Source organism: Lepidochelys olivacea (genome assembly GCF_965140295.1).
Source record: "Lepidochelys olivacea isolate rLepOli2 genome assembly, chromosome: 22".
Lineage (NCBI taxonomy): Eukaryota > Metazoa > Chordata > Testudines > Cheloniidae > Lepidochelys > Lepidochelys olivacea.
In genome coordinates, this window is record NC_140432.1 from 16611658 (window position 1) to 16630882 (window position 19225).

Sequence of the window (19225 nt, forward strand, 5' to 3'; positions counted from 1 at the left end):
TTTCTCTGAAGAGTTTCTTTGTGTTAAATTGTTTTTTGGAAGTTGCGTCCCTTTTACCTCTTTACTTTATCTCACAGCACACAGAGCTCTGCTTTGGTGCTGTATAAATATAACTAATTATCTAAGGGCCTGGTTGCAGCTTCCTGTCCCTGTACTGGAGCTGGGTTTGCTGAGCGCTCTGCTTTTTCTCCATGGCTTCACAGCAACAATGAAAGTTACAGCTAGCAGCGGTTCCAGCCTTTCGTCTAACTTTTCTTTCTTAAGTAAGCCAGGAATCTGCTGTCTGCTAACCTCTACCCTGCATGCTCTCTCCACCCCCAAACAGCACAGGGCGAGCTGTGTTTGGTAGGTTTGAAAGTCTCTTGTACCAGCAGGCGCCATGTGAGACGCAGGGCCCAGGGCGGCTGGCTGGAAATAGGTTTCAGATGTTCACCCCCTGGTTCCTGGGCCTCCATCCTGTGAGCTGAGTCGTTTCTATAGGAACCGTGTGACATCTCGCCTGCTACTCCCTCAGTGGCTCCCTCATGAGCATGCTCAGTACGAGCCTTGACTTTGGCTCAAGTATCCTGTTTGCAGTAACGGGCTGCACATATGAGACTATGAATAAGGTCCCCGATGAGCTCCAACTCTTTGTCTTTGAAAGGAGGAGGAGGAGGAGGAGGTCGCACCCTGAGCTGGAGGATCTGCTCTGTGTGCTTTGAGAACGTGGCCCTTTGGCGGGCTCGTGAAGAATGCTTGCCTGTTTGGCCAGGGGGAATTTACTGGATATTCTGCAAGAGGGCTTCTCAGAGGTAAATGCATGTCCCAGGTCTCATAAAGACCCTTACAGGGCAGTGCAGCTTTCTGTTATATAGCATCTCTCATAAAGCTGTGTCCCTCCCAATGCTTCGCAGAACTAAATAAGAAACAGGGAGAGAGAAATTGTCTTGGAAAGGGAGAAAGAGATGCATACTGGGCAGCCCAGCTGGCATTCTGCAGATCTGCAGTAGTTTTGAAGAGTCTGTGGGTAATTAACTGCTGGTAGTTTCAGCGCAAAATGCTGCAGAAGCATTTACTCTGGGATCAAAACGTAATATAAAGTGCAGCGAGGTCAGGAGGGAACAGTTACCCTTTAAAACTGGCTGCTCCTCTTGTGCTCTGTAGGTCTCTGTATTTGAATTGCTGTTGGAAAGGCTGTACATCTGTTTTAAGGGCATGCAGAGTCATTGAGAGTGGGTGGCATGTTGTAGTCTGTGTGGTTCGTTTTTCATCACGTTTTGTAGGTTAAATAGCCAGGGATTGAAACTCAGCTTGGACAGGAGGAAACTATCATTTTTAAAGTGTGTCTAAGTTCCTTGTTTTGATTGCAGGGAGCCAGGTGAGTTTTGAATCACTGGGTAAGACCTGCCAAGAAGTTACTGAGATACAACTCCTGAGACTACATCAGGAAGTGGATAGTTTTATACCCCGCCTTTTGTAGGATGCACAGAAAGTTAGTTTAAATGAACATTGTCTAATTGCCATTTGCCTCTGTGTTGCCCCACTAAAAAATGCCACTGCTGGGCTGGTTCTTTGGGCAAAGTATGCTGCACCATATAGACCACAGTAGGGAGGGATTTTCTGTCTGTAAGATGAGAAGGAAGGAGAACAGGGGGGTTGTGCTGGAATTAAGGATTTCCTTCTGTTTCCTTTCTCACATGGAAGTGATGATCTTGTTACATTTTACTACTTCCTAGGTAGTGTGGCTTGTTCTGTTTGTATTTAGTGCTTCTTCATCCACTCCAAGGCCCATCATCACATGACTTTTCTTTGTTACCATTCTCACCACAAACACAGGTCCCTTCTGGGCTTAGTAGGCCCAGACAGAAAATGGGGGGGACAAGAAGGGCCTGAGACTTCAGCTTCATGGCAGGCCACATTTATCTCTTTTAATACTCTACTGCATTTTGAAATCCCTCCTGCTTAACAGTATAAATACTCTTCCCCCTTCTCAATACAGCATCCCTGTACCAGGCCCTCCTGCCTGACCTGTACCAAAAACCCCAACCCTATATCAAACACATGCAGTTTTAGTACAATCCACTGGTCAGTGTGTGTTATCTCTTCTGTGCCCATTACAAAGGATGTCAGTCTGTTATAGCTCTGAGCTAGAGAGTTGGGTTCTTTAGCTTAAGCTGTAGAGACTCCTGCTTTCAGCCCTGTTCAGTTCCTGGTGTCAGCCAAGATGGTGGCCATGAAGCAAGTGTTCTCCACGTGGGAGCAGAAATCAGTCTGTTTGCAACCTCCCACCCAAATTGTCTGGTATCATCCAGGGGCTGTCCTGGTAGCCATGGGAAAAAAACAAAAACCTTTTCCTCTCCCAGTTTAATAGTAGAAACTCCAATATTCCCACTTTGGTCTAGCCATGGGGCAGAGAAACAAGACTGGGATTCCCCCTTAAATCCCCTTCATGGCAGCTGAGTGTACTAGGCTAGCCCATGCACTGCAAGTTAAACTAAAAGCAAGTTAGTAAAGTGGGACAGTATCATTATCCCCATTTTACAGCATGTCAGTTATATATCTGGGAGTGGAACTAAAAGTCCCTATTCCTTATCCTCCGCTCTGACCCACTAGACACACTCCCTCTATTATACTTTCTTATAACTTAAAAGGGTTGTTTATAGACCTCCCACAGCTTTGACACAGTGTCCCCCAATGTCTGTGCAGCCCTTATGTGTAGGCAAAGGTCAAGGTGATGGACGCCAACCCAGCATGCTGATGTCAGGAGCGCTGAGAGGGATAAACTTCTCAGCATTGGGGTAGAGTATAAAACCAGGTCCAAGCTAAAAAGTCTTAGACCTGATTTCACACAATGGGCTAAGCGCGGTACTGAAGGAGCCACCATACCAACTTAACTCTTGTTGTGCCTCTGGTAGCACATCTCTCCCGTGAGCTGGTGGCTGTTACTGGAATTATGTACCTTGCAGAATGTGGGCTCCATTTCCAAACCTGTGCATGGAAGATGAACATGCCATACACTATGCACAAACACACAACTCACATGCATACCACTCACTAGTATGCATATAGATGCACACACAGGGCTCCGATGCACCCAGTGTACAGGCAGTCTTCCAGAGCAGGTGTGGTTCCGGCTTAAGCAGGAGTCAATTTGCACATGGGAATTTGCATGTAGCCTGTAAACTGAGTTGGGTAGGTTCCCTTTGTTTCCTTCCCTCCCTATCCATCCTGCTGGCTAAGGACCAGGCTCATTAACCCAGGAGAAGGGATTGAAATGTGCCATTATTGCCCCTTCTGCAGCTGGTGCCTGTTCTGTTTCACCTGTCAGAAGGTGCTTTCTCAGTGACTAACATAATCCCTGATTGCTGAGGGGGCCTTCAAACTGCAATTCTGGGCTGTTTCCCTTCCCATTTAAAGTCCCTAGGCCAAAAGAGGCTGCAAGTATGTCATCAGGACACATCTAAAGCAGAGTGAGTTTTGTTTAATGTTCAAATGCAGAAAGCTCTCCCATGGGCATCATACAACTCCTGTTCCTTTTTCATTAATGGAATATTCTGCTGTGAAGGTGCTTCCCTGCTGTTTGTAAAGGCAGCTTTTGCCGCTTTGAAGCCTTTAAATAATTCAGACCCACAGCTGGACGGCAGCACGGGAATGCACGGTGGCTGTAAGTGGCAGATTATAACATTAAGATTATACCCTAGAGGACAGGATCTACTTTGTTATGATGCAGTCCATGTGGTCTCAACTCAGCACCTCTTTCACTGAAGAAATGCAACTTATTTAGGACATGAGCACAGACTTCTGTCGGATGTTTCAGACTGATGGGGAATTCAGAGCTTCAGTAAACATGGCAGAAAAGGCCCTGAGAGCTCCAAGCAGTTAATGCTGCTGAAGTTCAACAATTATTCCCCTGTTCATACTTTCCTTTGGAAGTAGGAGGATCATTTCCTTTGACAGACTCAGTAGGTGGCTGTTTATGAGCAATGTGTTGCCTAAAGTGGCTGTTTGCTCCTTCCAGGCTTGTGTTTGAAGAACATGCATGGTCTTTGCATAGGGCTGACTCCTCCTTGGGGGATGAAACACTGAGGACTCTTCCAGGACCCCTGTGTGAATCTTTTCTGAATCAGTGTGCCACTGCCTGACAGCGGCAAAGAGTCTCAGAATTGCCACTTAGTTGTGGGAAATAATAATAGTTCCTGCGCTGCAGGGCTTTAGCTGAGTGGTTGCTGTGATGGGAAGTGCCTGACTTTTATGCATGTACAGTCTGTCTTATTGCATTAACAGGATTTGTTATATCCATTTTTATATGTAGGTTCTTAAACAGTACCCATCTCCGTGAGATCCAAGTGCCAGGGAAAGAGCCTTTTTTTTTTTTAAGTTAGAGTAATTCTCTGGCATTGAAGAGTCTCTCTCCAATGTGGTTTCAGAGTAGCAGCCGTGTTAGTCTGTATTCGCAAAAAGAAAAGGAGGACTTGTGGCACCTTAGAGACTAACCAATTTATTAGAGCATAAGCTTTCGTGAGCTACAGCTCACTTCCTCAGATGCATCTGAGGAAGTGAGCTGTAGCTCACGAAAGCTTATGCTCTAATAAATTGGTTAGTCTCTAAGGTGCCACAAGTCCTCCTTTTCTTTTCTCCAATGTGGTTCTCTCAGCTCTTCTGTTCCTCTTGGTCCATGATAGATATCTCTCTCGCAACTGTAGAGATCTTAGCAGAAAAAATCTGCCGTAGGTATCCCTTTGTAATGAACACTGTTTTTGGCTAATAGGATTCACCATGGAGAGCTGTCTTTCACTTTTTTCTGTCTCCCTGCCTGTAGTAGCTCAGATCATTAGGGTCACTCCTATCCCTGTATACTTGCTATGGGGCCGTGACTCTTGATATGCGGTGGCTCAACTGAGGCTGGATTCCAATGACTAGGCTATATGTGACTCCTTAGAGGCTTTGATATTTTCCACATAGTGGGCTTGATTCTGGTCTCACACCAGTTTTACTCTAGTGTAACTCCATTGACTTTGTAATTCCTGTTTTACACTGTTGTAAGTAAGTGGAGAATCAGGTTCAAGATGCTTAAAGCTTATTCAGATCAAGAAAGGCAGGGAGATGAAAGAACTGCTAATGCCACATGGCCCTGCCAGGTTGCCCATCTGGTCTATGAAATGCCAGGCAGCTGCTGCTTGGTAATTCTGCTGTACAAGCATTGGAAAACACAGCTGGGGTTTACCAGATGTTGATTTACACTGAGAGATTCTTTTCTTCCTACCAAGATACTGTGATCCCTCAGTGCTTGGCCAAGTAGGGTTTCTGATCACTTTGACAGAGAAGCCCCTGTGCCTGGCCAGCAGCAGGGCTATTAACAGAGGAAAGATGCCTTGTGGTTAAGGTACAGGATTGGGAGTCAAGCAGCTAGGGTTCTATTCCCAGCTCTGACAGACTCACTAAATGACCTTGGGCTAGATTATGCATCGATTCCTCCGCAGCAGCTTTGCCATCCTTTTACAGGATATATTAATAAAAATATTAACAGTTAAGTCGTTATTGTTATTTCCATAGACCTTAAAGTGCTTTACGGAGAAAGGTAAAAATTGTTATCCCCACTTTACAAATGGAAACTGAGGCAGAAAGAGGAGACGTCACTTGCCAAAGTTTACAGTGAGTCACTGGCTAGGAATAAAATCTAGGTCTTCTGATTCCCAGTCCAGTGCCCTGTACATCAGATCATGCTGCCTCCCTGGCTACTTCCTGCTCCTTGGAGGGTACCCATTTTTGTCTTGACATAGCATCATCCACAGCGCTCTTCAGCCACATTGTTCCCAGCCTTTCCCAAGGACACCAGACTCCTGACTCCCTTTCTCTTACATTGTATGCAGAGCTGGCTGCTGTCTAACCCTGAATATAAAGGGACAATGTTCCTTTTCTTCCTTGAAGTTTTGAATAATGTTTCGTCCAGATTTGATCTGACAAACTTTAAACTAGGTCTTTGATTTGTTTGAATTGGTGCAGTGGAACCATTTGAGATTCTGGGTGAAAGAAGCCTCTACTCCAAGATACTAGCAGCAACCATTTGGTGATCTCTGACTGTTAAGGGCAAAGCCTGTTACATGTGGGCTTGAATGGAAACCTTATGTTTATTTAAAGAAAAAAGGCTTTGAAAAACCAGCCTGGAGAGGAGGCTGTGGCACTAAAACACCCTCTGCAAGGTGCCAGAAACTATTCTTGAGGCAACAGCTTGGGAAGGGAATGGCGTGTTGTGTGGGGAGTTCAGCAGTCAATTTAAAACGAAAACACTCTGGCATCTTGCCTTTTAGTGACTTTCCTTCTTGTTAAACTTCAGAGGTAATTATATCCTGCAGAAGTGCCAAGATGTATTTAACCAGATGGATACTCACTGTACATTTCAGGCATAGCATCAGTGCACAGAGCTGCCTGTCTAGGGATAGGGGATTTGGTCAACACTTCCAGGGCCTTTAGAAACAGTCTGAGGGGCTAAAGGTACATGCGTAGGAAAATAGCACAATCACAGGGTCTGCCCATCGTGTTATGGAAGTGACCAGCAAAGTTCCCAGTTGGGGAAAGCAAGATCAGGTGCCACTTACAAAAACACCCCACTGCAGGCAGGAATGGAGTGAGATTTCTGGTATCACAGCTACCATATGTCTTGGTGCGGTCTTTTACCAGATGTTGGGGAGGCAACCATTTGGGCAGAGCCAAAGGAAGGTAGAGGTTGCTTACATTGGGGGAAACAAAGGAATTCACAGGGACATTTCTCCCACTTGTGTCCTGCAAAAGTTTAAATACCCTGTTAGTCTATAGTGATAAAAATGGTTGATACTCAGATGTCTGTTACAGATCATTCTTCTCTGCGGTCTCCTCACCTCGGCTTGGTTTCATTGGAGGATACTTAAGGGGAGTTGTTATTACATTGCAGCAAACTAACTGAAATGAAGTTGTGGTCAGTAGAGTGTGAGTGGTGGTGTTGGCTTCTGTGTCATGTGTGATAAAAAAAACTGTAGTAAAAGTGGTCAAGGAGTTAATGGGTTACAGTGAGTATTATGGATGGCAGCCATGCTCCACTCCTCCCTTACTTCCTAGTTAGTGCCTGTTTCCCCCCAGTCTGTTATGTAGTTGAATAAAGCAGCTTGTTCCCAGCCAGCAGAACTGTAAGCAGAGTTTGTTTCTTGTGCACTGAGCCGTCCCTTTACAAATAATAAATAGAAATACAAGTCTTTTACCTATAGCACCTTTTCCAAATGGACCCCAAAGTGCATTGCTGATTGTATAAAATATCTATATACATATGCACATGCAAGAATCATTTCACCCAGCACTGAAATGTAATCATCTCTGGGGTAGAACAAGATGGCTATTTAGAACATGGCTGTGCAAGAGTTTAGGAGAGGAAGTGAAGAATTAAAACTGGGTGGGGGGAGATAAAGGGAGGCAGAATATGAATATTTGAGGTAGAAATTGTTCAGGACACTGTCATTAAAACCCAATTCTTGCCAAAAAATGGGTTGTAATAAATGATGACAAGTGTTCAAGAGCTGAGTTTTATATCTCAGGGGAAAGATGGCACATCCAGCAGCACATCTAATGACAGTTTTAAGCATTAGCTTCCGGTCTCCTAAAGAATCAGAACTGAGGTAGGTAGCTGGGGCTTGGGCAAGGCCCAATTTCATTTGATGCACAGTGGTGCCAAAGTGGTTAAATTGTGAATTTGACAGCCCCCTCTCCTGGCTGCGAGCCACTTCATCGCTGCTTGGAAACAGACTAAAATATAAGGGAAATGTTCCAGCTATTTTTAAACGTACAGAACCTGTTGCTAAGCACTAGCTCTATGTACTCTCAGCTCGAGGTGTCGTGATCCTTATAGCAGCAACAGCCCAGAGTGCAGGAAACTGAAGAGAGGGTCTGAAATGGATTTGTTCTCCGGTTTTTTGGCCTCATCACACCGCTCCTGATTCTCTCTTTCTCATCTCCTGGCCTAAATGTACAAGGTGTGTGTGTGGGCATGTAATAGGTTGTGGTGCAGCCTGCCTAGCTGTTGTGTAAGTTACAGCAGGCTCAGGACTCTAACTTACACTGAGCCACCACAGCTCCAGAGGGTACTGCATTTCAGTCACCCCGCACCTCCTTTCTCTGGCAGGCCCCTACCCCGAGGCTTGTTAGGGGAAGGTTGGTGTAGAGCTATTCTACCAGCTCTGAGCCAAGTGGGGCCACATACACATGGGGGGGGGGTATTCCCTGGAGGTCAGTTTCACTGCTATACAGCCCTTTATGGTTCTAGAGCAGCTGTGCCAAGAATTGGGCCCACAATGTATGTGGTTTCACACTGTACTCAGGTCCAAATTAAAGAATTTTGGCACCCTGTGCACTATGGAAATTAGGGGCTTCCCCTCCATTCTTAAAGCACCCCACCCTTACATAGCCCATCTCAGAATGCCACTCTTTCACCACCCCATACACAGACCCTCAAATGCCCTGTCCCTCCAACCCCCCACACAGAGATCCCTGAATGCCCCCCCAGATATATCCCAACAACCCTCTACAAGCCCCCACTTATCCTGGTATTCTAGTAGCCCTGGCATACATCCCACTCACTGCAGCCCCACTTTCCGCAGCCCTCAGCATCCTGGACCCCAACCCCACCACCCCCAACAATCCCCATTTACCCACAGCCCTTCTACTCTCCACCCTCACCCACATAGCCCACCAGCAACTCACTTCCAGCTCCTTACCCACTGCCCCTGGGATCTTCCTGGGCACTCACCAGCATCCCCCTGGCTCAGCGCTCTGCTTCTGTGCTGGTTTAGGGTGGCTCCTCCTGATCCCAGCCACCCAGCTCTGCTCACTCCCATTGCACGACCTGCATTCATATAGCCCCATCAAGATGGAAGAGCAGCTGGGCCAAATCTGTGTGAGTTGCTGCGCCACTCAGTTTTGTTTTTGTTTCTGGGTGGTTAGGGGGCCCCCTGAGATAGGGGCTCTGTGCAAGTGCGCCGAGTGCTCATTGATTAATCTGGGCCTGACTTTACCATAACAAAAATAGGGTCTGTAATTCCCAATTACTCTTCTTTGGCTCTAGAAATGGTATTTCTGAAAATAACATATTTGAAAATTTGCTAACAGTCTCAGGCTCGCTGGCTCCCTGAGCTGTACCCAGCACTGCTAAGACCTGAGTCTGCATGGAAAGAAGAGAGAGTGTGGAGTTTGCAGCATCACTAATAAGTCCATGTGGACTTAAGAGCTCTTGAGTGACAGAAGGTGTTAAAATTACATTTCAGGCATGATTTTCTGATCAAAACATGAGAGACTCCAAATGGTTAATTCTCAGAGCTCTGGAGGCTGAATGAAGAGGATTATTAGTCAGTGCCTTTGGGTATTATATGCTGCCACACGGGGGTTAGACCTGGAATGGGCAACAACTCCTTTGTTATCACATTGGCCCTACCCCTTCTATTGGCTGGAGTTTGGTTTTCTTGCGGGAAATATGGGGATACCCCTTTTGAAACCCAAGATTCCCATTATTAAGAGGGACCTTGGTTGTGGCTGAAACAAAGGAGAAAATGGGAAAATTTCTTAGAGAAATTGTTATAGACAAATGCCATGTTAGGTGGTTGGGAGCTCTGGAAATTCTTGCCCTTGTCTTCTTTTGGCTAATGCGCGAAATGCATTTTTAGCCCATCACCTCATCCTTCACATACCTCTTGGAGCTTGAGTTGGCATTTGAAACTCTGCCAACAAGCTGCTCCCTCGTAGACCAAACAATCTTCACAGGCCAGTAACTTAGTTCCCTCCCTGGAGCAAATGGCAGCCTAGCTGGGATTCCGATGGTGGCTGTCATTCCCACCCAGCCATTACTGCCAGGACTCGAGCAAGTGATTTCAGAAGTAAAGATTCCAGCTTCTCTGTACTTGGAGCCAGACATACTGTTCTGCCAAACTAGGAGTTTTAAATGGAAGGTTAGAGATGTTACTATGTGAGATCTATATTTAGAAAGGTGAGTTTAGACAGCTGAGTTTAGAACTCTGCTTCATCAATTACACACATCCTGACCACACAGAACTGACTGGAATATCCCTTCAGCAATTTGAGAGACCTGGTCAATGGCTTTCTACAGCTTTGGGCACATCCAGTCTAAAGTCTTTGGGCCAAATTCTTCTGTTGGTCATGGCCACATACCCCCCAATAATTTCAGCAGGGCTGCATGGTATAAAGGAGGGCAGAAGAGAACCCCGTGCTTCTATTTTTTAAAAAAAATCCAGCTAATTAAACTGGGGACCATTGTTTGAGATTAGTTTACTGATCTGAAGCAACAATTTAGCTGAAGACCATACAAACTGGAAGGCAGGCATGAAAATCCTGTTGAGTATGCCCAGTGCTCTGTGTTCAGGCATAAAAAGGGAAGGAGCCAAGGCTAGTTCAACATTCAGGCTTTATTCCTTCCTCCACATGTATTGTTTTCTCTCGTCAAATCATTCCTGAAAGTAGAGTTCTGTAAGTTCCTAGACATAATCATTCTAAAGCACCCCTATTGGGAAGCTATTATCATCACACTCGGGAAATAGTGTGGTATAAGGGGTTGGCTACGTCGCTTCGCCCAGTGGTTTGAACCTTTTGGGTCTTCAAAACTGGGCCAGAAATCACATGGAGAACAGTTTTTGCAGTTCTGGCTAGAATTCCAGCAGAACCCCCGGATGATATTTCTCTCCATATCTCAGCAAGTCAGCAAAAAGCACTTCTCCAAACACTCCAGAATTTTAAAAATGCCCACGTTCAATTCCAAATATGGGTGATGGTTCAGATAGTTCTTTTTGATTCTGACCTGATTCACCACTCGCTTGGATGCTACGTCAAGATTTTTGATGCACCTTTGTCTTTTACAGCTCATGCACTATCTCTGCCTCCTTATCTGTGCAAAATTGCACTAATGCCTCCTTTCCAGACAGTGCAGCCATGACTGAGGAATTCTGTGTGTTTGGGACAGGCCTTATACTGAATAAGAAAGAATTTACACTGGCCCAAACGTTGTTTTGAAAGAAATTGAATGTCAGGCTTTGAAGTGAACGTTTTATGAATGAGCAGCCTTGGCTGTAACATACCCCACATAGACAAGCTGGACTCACTCAGGCCCATAGTATCCTGGGTTTCATTACATGGAGGCCAGATCCAGGCTGCTCCTGTTTATTTGGCAGCCTGAATCAGACCCAGGGATCTCTTTCCAGAATGGATCATTTTATGCTGGTCTGGAGGGTAACATTGTTCTATTTGTTTATGGGGTTTTATTCTCTGCTTCTACAAAGACCTAGTCAAAACAAAACCAACAGAAACTCAAAGTGGAAGAACATGGGAGATTACAGAGATCATCTAATTAAGATAATGTCAGAGAGCTTAGAAACCATGCAAGGCCTTAAACACATTACCTCCTGATGCAATTAGGTTGGCCTTTGAGCTTCATTGCTGCAGACACTTGGCTCAGGGCTCTGAACATCCAGGACACTGAATTACTTTAATATTGAAACCAGCCCCACAGCATAAGGGCAGTGGGCACAGAATGCTTCTTACTGATCTCACTAGACTTGTTCTGTGAGCCGTGTTCATAAGATGTAAAGGAAAAGCAGAGGAAAGACTGTGAGACCTGTTACCATCCCAGATTGAACCCCCAAGCCCAGCCATGGGGAGAGATTCAGACACTTGAGACCTTTTCTGTCACCAAATAAATTTGGAAATAAGGAAGAAGTACCTTTTCCCGGAAGCAGATGAAGATGGCAGTGAGGGTCCATGGGGAAGAGGTCGCAAGAAGTTCAGAACCCAAGAAAAGTCAGGGATTTGTTATATCAACTGTGCTGTCTACTGAAAGCAGAAGAGGCTGGATGAACTTCAAAACAAGCAGCCCCCAAACCTCTGAGAGAGTTTTGAAAGTTTCAAGGGAGTTATCCCTGTACTATCCCATGCAAGTGGGACTCTAAAAAGGGGTAAAATAAAGGGCAGACTAGTACATGGAGGCACAGTAACCTGCCCTTAAAGCATGATGTTTTGTTTACTGCCAGGCAGACATGGCTGACTCCCCACTGATACTGTGCTAGAAAGGAGAGGGAATTGAGCCCTAAGTGGCAGATGGTAAGTTACACTGGGCTGATGAGAATGCCTAGAGCAACTAATGCCAAGAGCAATGCCTCGAGCATCATGGGAGATGTCACGCTACAAGTGCTAGTTATTTCTCTTCTCTCTCAACTGGGGAAAGGGGCAAACCAGCCAGTTAAGTACCAGGTACAATCCTAATTCAGTACAAGCCCTATATAACTTATGTATTTCATTTTGAGACTGAGATGGGAGAAGCAGGAGGGGAATATTAATGCTGCTGATGCTGTTATGCTTTCCTTCTTTCCACCTGCAGGCTGAGTCATGTGACATTGGGAAGAGATGGTGTTGGGTATTTTCCCCTTCTATCACACCCTCCTTTCCAGGATGTTCACACGTTTTAGCATGGTGGGGATTAATATCCCTCTTTTACAGACAGGGAAAAAAAATGGACAGAGAGTAAGTGACATGCCCAAAGTCACACATCATTTCTGTAACAAGGAATAGAACCCAGGAGTCTTGACTCCACAAGCTGACACACTCTGTCCCTCATATGTATCTAAACTGTGTTATGTAAATATTAACACATAATGGGGCATGTGGTTTTTGAGAGAGTCACTTGCCTTTGGCATGTAATGAGGCATAAGTTTGAAGTTCAGGAAGGAAGTAAACAACACATCTGTTGTGAGTTCTCTCTCACATGCCTTAGCTATTCCCACCAATCTCTTGTATCTTATCTACTCTTTACCTTTCTCTCCTTGTCACTGGTGACAATCAGTATCATCTGGATATCATCTTTGACTTCTTGCGCTCTCTTCCCCTGCACATCTAGCCCATATCCAAATCTTGCTGCTTCTTCCTTGATAATATGTTCATGATCCAGCTCTTTCTCTTTGTCTAGACAGCTGAAACGTTTGTCCAAGTCGTCTTCATATCCCACCTTGATTACTGCAACCTTCTGTCTCCTGATTCCGTAGCACTCACACTGTCCTCCATCCCCACAGTCTACTGCGATCATTTTCCTTGCTTGTCTCTCTGATCTTGTCACTCCCCTCTTTGAATCCTTCTCGGAGCTCCTCCTGCTTCACTGCATCAAGTTCACGTTTCTGGTCCTCGCTTTCAGGATCCTTCCCAGCTCTACTCCTTCCTGCTTGTTTGCCCATGGGTTCTACCATGTCAACCCTGCCATCTCCGCTCTGCTATCAGTGCCTGCCTCATTCACCTCTTTATCAGTGCCTCATAAAACAGTCTCTGCACCTTCATCCACACTGCTGCTTACATATGGAAGACCCTCCCTGAACCAGTCTGTAGGGCTGCTCTACTGTCAGCTCTCTCTTCAAGACATACTTCTGCTGTGACTCTCCCAAAATATATCAGCCAGTTAATGACTGCTTGAGGGGCAGATGAGGATAGTTGACTCTTACTTCATTATTTATAATGAAAAAAGCAAATATGTACACAATTCTATATATTCTATTGTATTCCTCTCCCCTCACCCTTTGTATGTCACTTGTCTCCTTAAATTATAAATTATATTGTCTTCCTGTGTGTTTCTACAGTGCCTAGCCCAATGGGGCCTGAATCTTGACTGCACTCTCCAGACTACTGCAACAGAAGTATTAGATAATACTAATCAACCGTTAAGTGCCTCCAGTGCCTTAGAAGAGGCGCTCACCCTAAAGGGGTGTTTTTTGCACTGAAAAATGGTTATAGCTCCCTGTTACTGGAAGCAAAATAGTTCCTGGGGTGAGTAGTCCTGAGCCCTGCAAAAGCTGTCCCATCATCAGTTGGGTCTGAGCCACCTCCTCAGTCCTGGGTACTTTGTAATTAAGATAGCAAAACTGCACACCTAGAAATATTGTACAGTTATGATCCTGCCCCTATCAGTGCTGTGCTCAATGGAGAACTTTGAGCGTTCCCAGCTGTGATTCACCCGCAGAAGGAGCTACGTGTGTCTACAACAGCAGATGGCCCCAGGGTCCATTCCTTCAAACTCTGGCCCTGTCCTGAAAGATCTTTTAGGGACATCCATAGTGATCTAAACATAAGAGAAAAACGCTGCCTGGGAGCTTCAGCAATCTGGGCCCCAGGCAGCTCCAGGTAAGGCAGCTACTTTCCCATTCACAGAGCTCAGGTAAAGTAGGCCCCCTTTTGGAACACAAAGCCGTGTTAATTTAAATAGGATTAATCTTAACCCCTTTGCAATCCTAATAATCTGTGCTCTGTATAGTAAATCTTTGGGCTGAGGGTGCTGTGTTATTCCTAAAAAAAAAAATCCTCACTTCTGAGAGAAATTCAGATTGAGGTGTGGGACCAGAACCTATTCCTGCCCCACGGAGCCCAGGATATGGCTGGACCAATACTTCGGTTAAACAGCCTGTTAGTGACAGAAGTTGGGCAAGCTGTTGAGCAGTAACTGGTTCAAGGGTGAGTTCTTCAGGAAAAGAAGGAGGCTGGGGTGGCTAGATCAATAGCTGTTACCTCTCAGAACACTTTGGGATGCAGCCATGAGCCAGACCTGATTATAAGACAGCAAGGGGAAGCTCCAGGGATTTGTTAAATCCTGTGCTGTTTGGAAGCATCTGTAGTTGGTAGGAGCCAGCAGCATAATGGTGTCACAGGAGCCAGTGTAATAGACCCTGTGGAAGCTTCCTCTTCAACTCAAAGAGCAAAGGTTCAACATTAGAATAGGTTAGGGTCTGAGCAGCTGTCAGGGCTATGGGCCTGAGCGGGCAGGGAAGTATATGGGCTTCTCCAGTCCAGGCCTGGGGGCCCTCTTTCTGCCTCCTCTACCAGACCTGGAGCTTCTTTCCTTGTCCCTGGCCTGGGCTTCTCTCTCTGTCTGTGCTGCTCCCATACTTAGGACACCTTAATACTATTTATTAGTATTGAAGTAGCACATACAGGGCCGTGGTCCAGATCGGGCCCCCATTGTGATAGGTGCTGCACAAATACAGAGTAAAAGATGATCCCTGTCCCAGAATTCTTACAGTCGAATAAAGACGTGACACCACAAGTGGATGTAACAAACAATCACAAGGTATGAGGAAGGGGGGATGAGGGAAACAGGAATGGCTGTTCTATTCTTTCCATCTTCTCTCTTTCCCACCAGGCATGGGTGTCTTTTGCTGCATCAGTCACTCCTCTTTCAGGCTGATCAGTTCTTCTCACTCAGATTTGTGGTCTGTCAGGAGACACAACACAGAAGGTGAAGTATAGGAGGAATGGGGTAGAAAGATGTTTTAATACCACCTTGTGCCGCCTGGATTCTGAGCTGCTCTGGGGGCCAGTGGGGACCCATTATAAATTTGAGCAGCCCCATAGGCAGCGCAGAATTCTTTGACCACTCCCCATCCCATGCCCAACATACCCCCATACTGGGACTGCAGGAAAACATTGCAGAGTAGAATGTACATTGGCCCTACACTGCTCCTGCACTTTGAGAATTCCTCTGGTGTGATATATGCCATCATGTGCCAGCAATGCCCCTCTGCCATGTACATTGGCCAAACCGGACAATCTCTACGCAAAAGAATAAATGGACACAAATCAGACGTCAAGAATGATAACATACAAAAACCAGTTGGAGAACACATCAACCTCCCTGGACACTCAATTACAGACCTAAAAGTCGCAATTCTTCAACAAAAAAACGTCAAGAACAGACTCCAACGAGAAACAGCAGAACTGGAATTAATCTGCAAACTGGACACCATTAAATTAGGCTTGAATAAAGACTGGGAGTGGATGAGTTATTACACTAACTAAAAGCTATTTCCCCATGCTAATTTCCCCCCTACTGTTACTCATACCTTCTTGTCAACTGTTAGAAATTGGCCATCCTAATTATCACTACAAAAGTTTTTTTCTCCTGCTGATAATAGCCCACCTTAATCGACTGGTCTTGTAAGAGCTGGTATGGCAACCCCCATTTTTTCATGTTCTCTGTGTGTGTATCTATCTATCTATCTATCTTCCTACTGTATTTTCCACTACATGCATCTGATGAAGTGGGCTTTAGCCCACGAAAGCTTTTGCTCAAATAAATTGGTTAGTCTCTAAAGTGCCACAAGTCCTCCTCGTTCTTTCTCTGGGCTATTGTGGCTCCTTCATGCCACCAGAGCAATTTAAAGAAGCTGTATTGAGGTTCAAAATCTTGTCCAGTGTCTGCAGCCTAAGTGCCTGAGAAATGCTGATCAGGGACTGACGACCAGTGTTGCAGAGACAGCCAGTTCTTGAGAAATGGAAGAAGCGAGGGTAAGAGAGGGGAGCCCTGGATGTTCAGCAAGCAAAAGGCTGAAGCAGAAGAGAGAACACCCTGACTCGGTGGATATTAATTTAAAGAAGCTAAATGTAATACAGGGAATTTTGACAGCATTGGCTTAATGAGGCTGCTAGACCCTGATGCCCACTATGCTAGTGAGGTCTGTTGAGTGATTGTGATTCTCCAGAATAAAAGAATAGTGGATAATTTTTAGATCTTAAATATCCTTTGCACAGATGAAAACTATTAATTAGCACTATGGAAAAATCTTCCCTAGAGAGAGGCTGGGAAAAGGGACAGACTGCAGACTCCAGCTTCCCTTTTTTATTGCCCACAGCTGTATCCAGAGTTCAGATATTGTTACTAATCTTGGCTAATTATCCCAAGATGAAACTTTTCAGTGTCTTTTGCAGGAATTTCCATACAGACCTAAAACAAGTAGGGGAAAATGTGGACCACTAAGGGAACAAGGAAACATGACTAGTTACATTCCCAGATAGGGTGAGTTCTATAAATAATCAGAAAGAGGAAGTAAAACATTACATTTGTGGGAAGAATTATAAAGCACACATTGTCTTTCCAATAAGTACAGACATTTTTTATATTGAGTATCATTTCATACCTAGTACATACCTGCATCACATTGTGAGAAATCTGCCTGTCAGCATTTCTAACATGCTCATCACTATACAAACTGGACACTAACATTTTCAAAAGTAGCCATCGTCTTTTCTGCTAATTAAACTTAGTGCTATAGCATTATGGATAGAATTATTCTCCAGAGAAAACTCTTTTTTTTGTGATTGCCAGTTGATACATGATGCTAACAGAAGCTTACCAAACAAATTCCTGAGCAGTTAACTCCTGGAAGAACCTCAGACAGACAAAGAGACTCCAAATTATCCCCAACCTGTTTTTCAGATGTTTGGGTACAGAAGAATGCAGAGAAAATGTCAAAAGTTGTGCAGTGAATTTCATGACCTGTTCCCGATTTTTCATGACCTGTTCCCTGATCCCGGAACAAGTGTAACTCTTTGTACCTTCAAGAACTGAATGGAGAAAAATACAGAAGTCGGATCTGATCTCATTGAGAGATATGGTGCAGGAAGTGTTTTTTTTTGTCCTGAAGGATGAAATCTGCTGTGTAGAAATGCTTGTTTCCATTTGCAGAATACATCCTCACAAAATTTGCTCTCCTTTTTTCATTTACTAGAATATGGACACGTGGAGTTCTCTGTCTGGAATAAAGGGCTTTTGGTTTTGTCCCTTAGTGCATTTAACACCACTCTGCAATTTTTAGGTCATTAAACTTTCATGTCTGTTTTTCTCTTGGGAAATTCAGTCACCTGTTCATCTCAGCTGCCAGAAATAACAGGCTGCCGCTTGGGCTTTTAGCTTTGCAGAAATCAGAGTATCTCTGGAGTCCTGCACTAAACTAATTAGCTGGTAGATTTTTCTGGACACATAATAAGCTATGGATGAAATAACCAACAGTCTGAACTGCGCCAGGAAAATCTTATGCTCTGAATGGGGAAAAAATACTAAACATGCTAATTAAATGAAAGTCTGCAGTATTGTAGCAGTAACAACTGTGAAATCCTTCCCTTTGTAATAGTGACATCACTATTGCACAGGCACAAAAAGTTGTCTTTTTGGAGAGGATCATTTAAAGTGTAAATTTACAGGGCTTTAAAAGTGATTTTCTAATTACGATACTAATTACTCCATACCAGTAAAAATGCCTACCCAAAAATAGTTATTTTTATTTTGTGTGCAAAGAATGGGAGAAAACAAAGGGAAAAGTATTAAATTGTTAATCATAAGGCTGTATTTTTATATAATTTATTTCCTTTGTGTGAAAAAGGAGTTGCTTATAGGGAAAAGACCCACAGAATCTAATAGAATATGGCAACCTTTCTAGAGTATTTTGAACCATCCTATAGAATTTAGTAGAGAATTTTACCCCTAAGGTAGATTCCTATAGGATGGTTAATAAAAAAATGTGTAAAAAGGAGATGATTCTCTTTCATTTTATAGGTTTTTGAAATATTTTCTATGTAACCCTGTTCAATCTCTATGGAACCTTATTGAATTGTATAGGACTTTTCCATAAGGGTGCTGTAGCTGTTTCAGCGGGTAACAGATGGCTCTGTAAATAAACATCTCTCTCTTCCACTGATAATTACTTGAATAAATTAAAGCTTCACTGAATCTTTGTGTAATAGAAGGTTTGAGTTCTGGTCTGTCCTTGAAATTAAATTGTGTTGTGTGGCTGGATCCTGGTGTAAAGTCCCAGGCCCCTCCTTTCTTGGGACCAGGCACTTCTGTCTAATTTAGGTCACATAGGAACTCAACTCCTCCTTGCACTTTAGCAGGGGTAGTTATTACTATTGACCTGAAAACCAATGCGGGATCATCCTCTTGTACCTATTGTATGAGTGGGAGAGAAGCCAGGACTATGCTTGTTATATTTATGCTTCATGGTTCGTGTTCCCGTTCAGTGGAAGCTGGTGATATTTTCAACTGGGCAGGCGAAATTGATAGCTACTGGTACTTTCAGAACTAATTTACGCTAGATGAGTTAGAGCGCTGACTATTCTGGACTCTAAGCAGGGGAGGCAAAATCCACTCCAGCAAGCTTGCATTAGTCTCATGTGTCTCCCAAAGTCTAGACTTCCCACTCAGCACTTCCACTTTTGTTTTTTACAACAAATTGAGCAGCCGCCCCCAAGTGTGCCTCTCACACCATGCTCCATACTTATCTGCTGAGTGAGCAGAACCAATTGAACATAAGTGTCCGGGCACCTTTCTGAGCAGACAGACTGAGCTGTGTTGTGTTTAAAGTTGGATTTCCCTTGTCAGGATGATTACAAGTGGTTTTGTTATCAAAATGTGACTTTG

The 19225-nt window shown here is 44.4% G+C and overlaps 1 protein-coding gene across 3 annotated transcripts in view; it reads left to right on the forward strand.

Annotated features, from left to right (window-relative positions):
* DIXDC1 (DIX domain containing 1) overlaps positions 1-19225 on the forward strand; it is a 71749-nt gene that overhangs the window by 10415 nt on the left and 42109 nt on the right. For 2 of the 3 annotated variants that reach the window (XR_014709248.1, XM_084611749.1), the window contains exon 1: positions 557-791. The exons of the other annotated variant lie outside the window; for it this stretch is intronic. Coding sequence is in view for 1 of the 2 variants with exons in the window: in XM_084611749.1 (XP_084467875.1) it covers positions 732-791 (60 nt within the window). In the remaining variant the exon portion in view is untranslated. Of the gene's footprint in view, positions 1-556; positions 792-19225 lie in introns of those variants that run through there. 3 annotated transcript variants of the gene reach the window in all.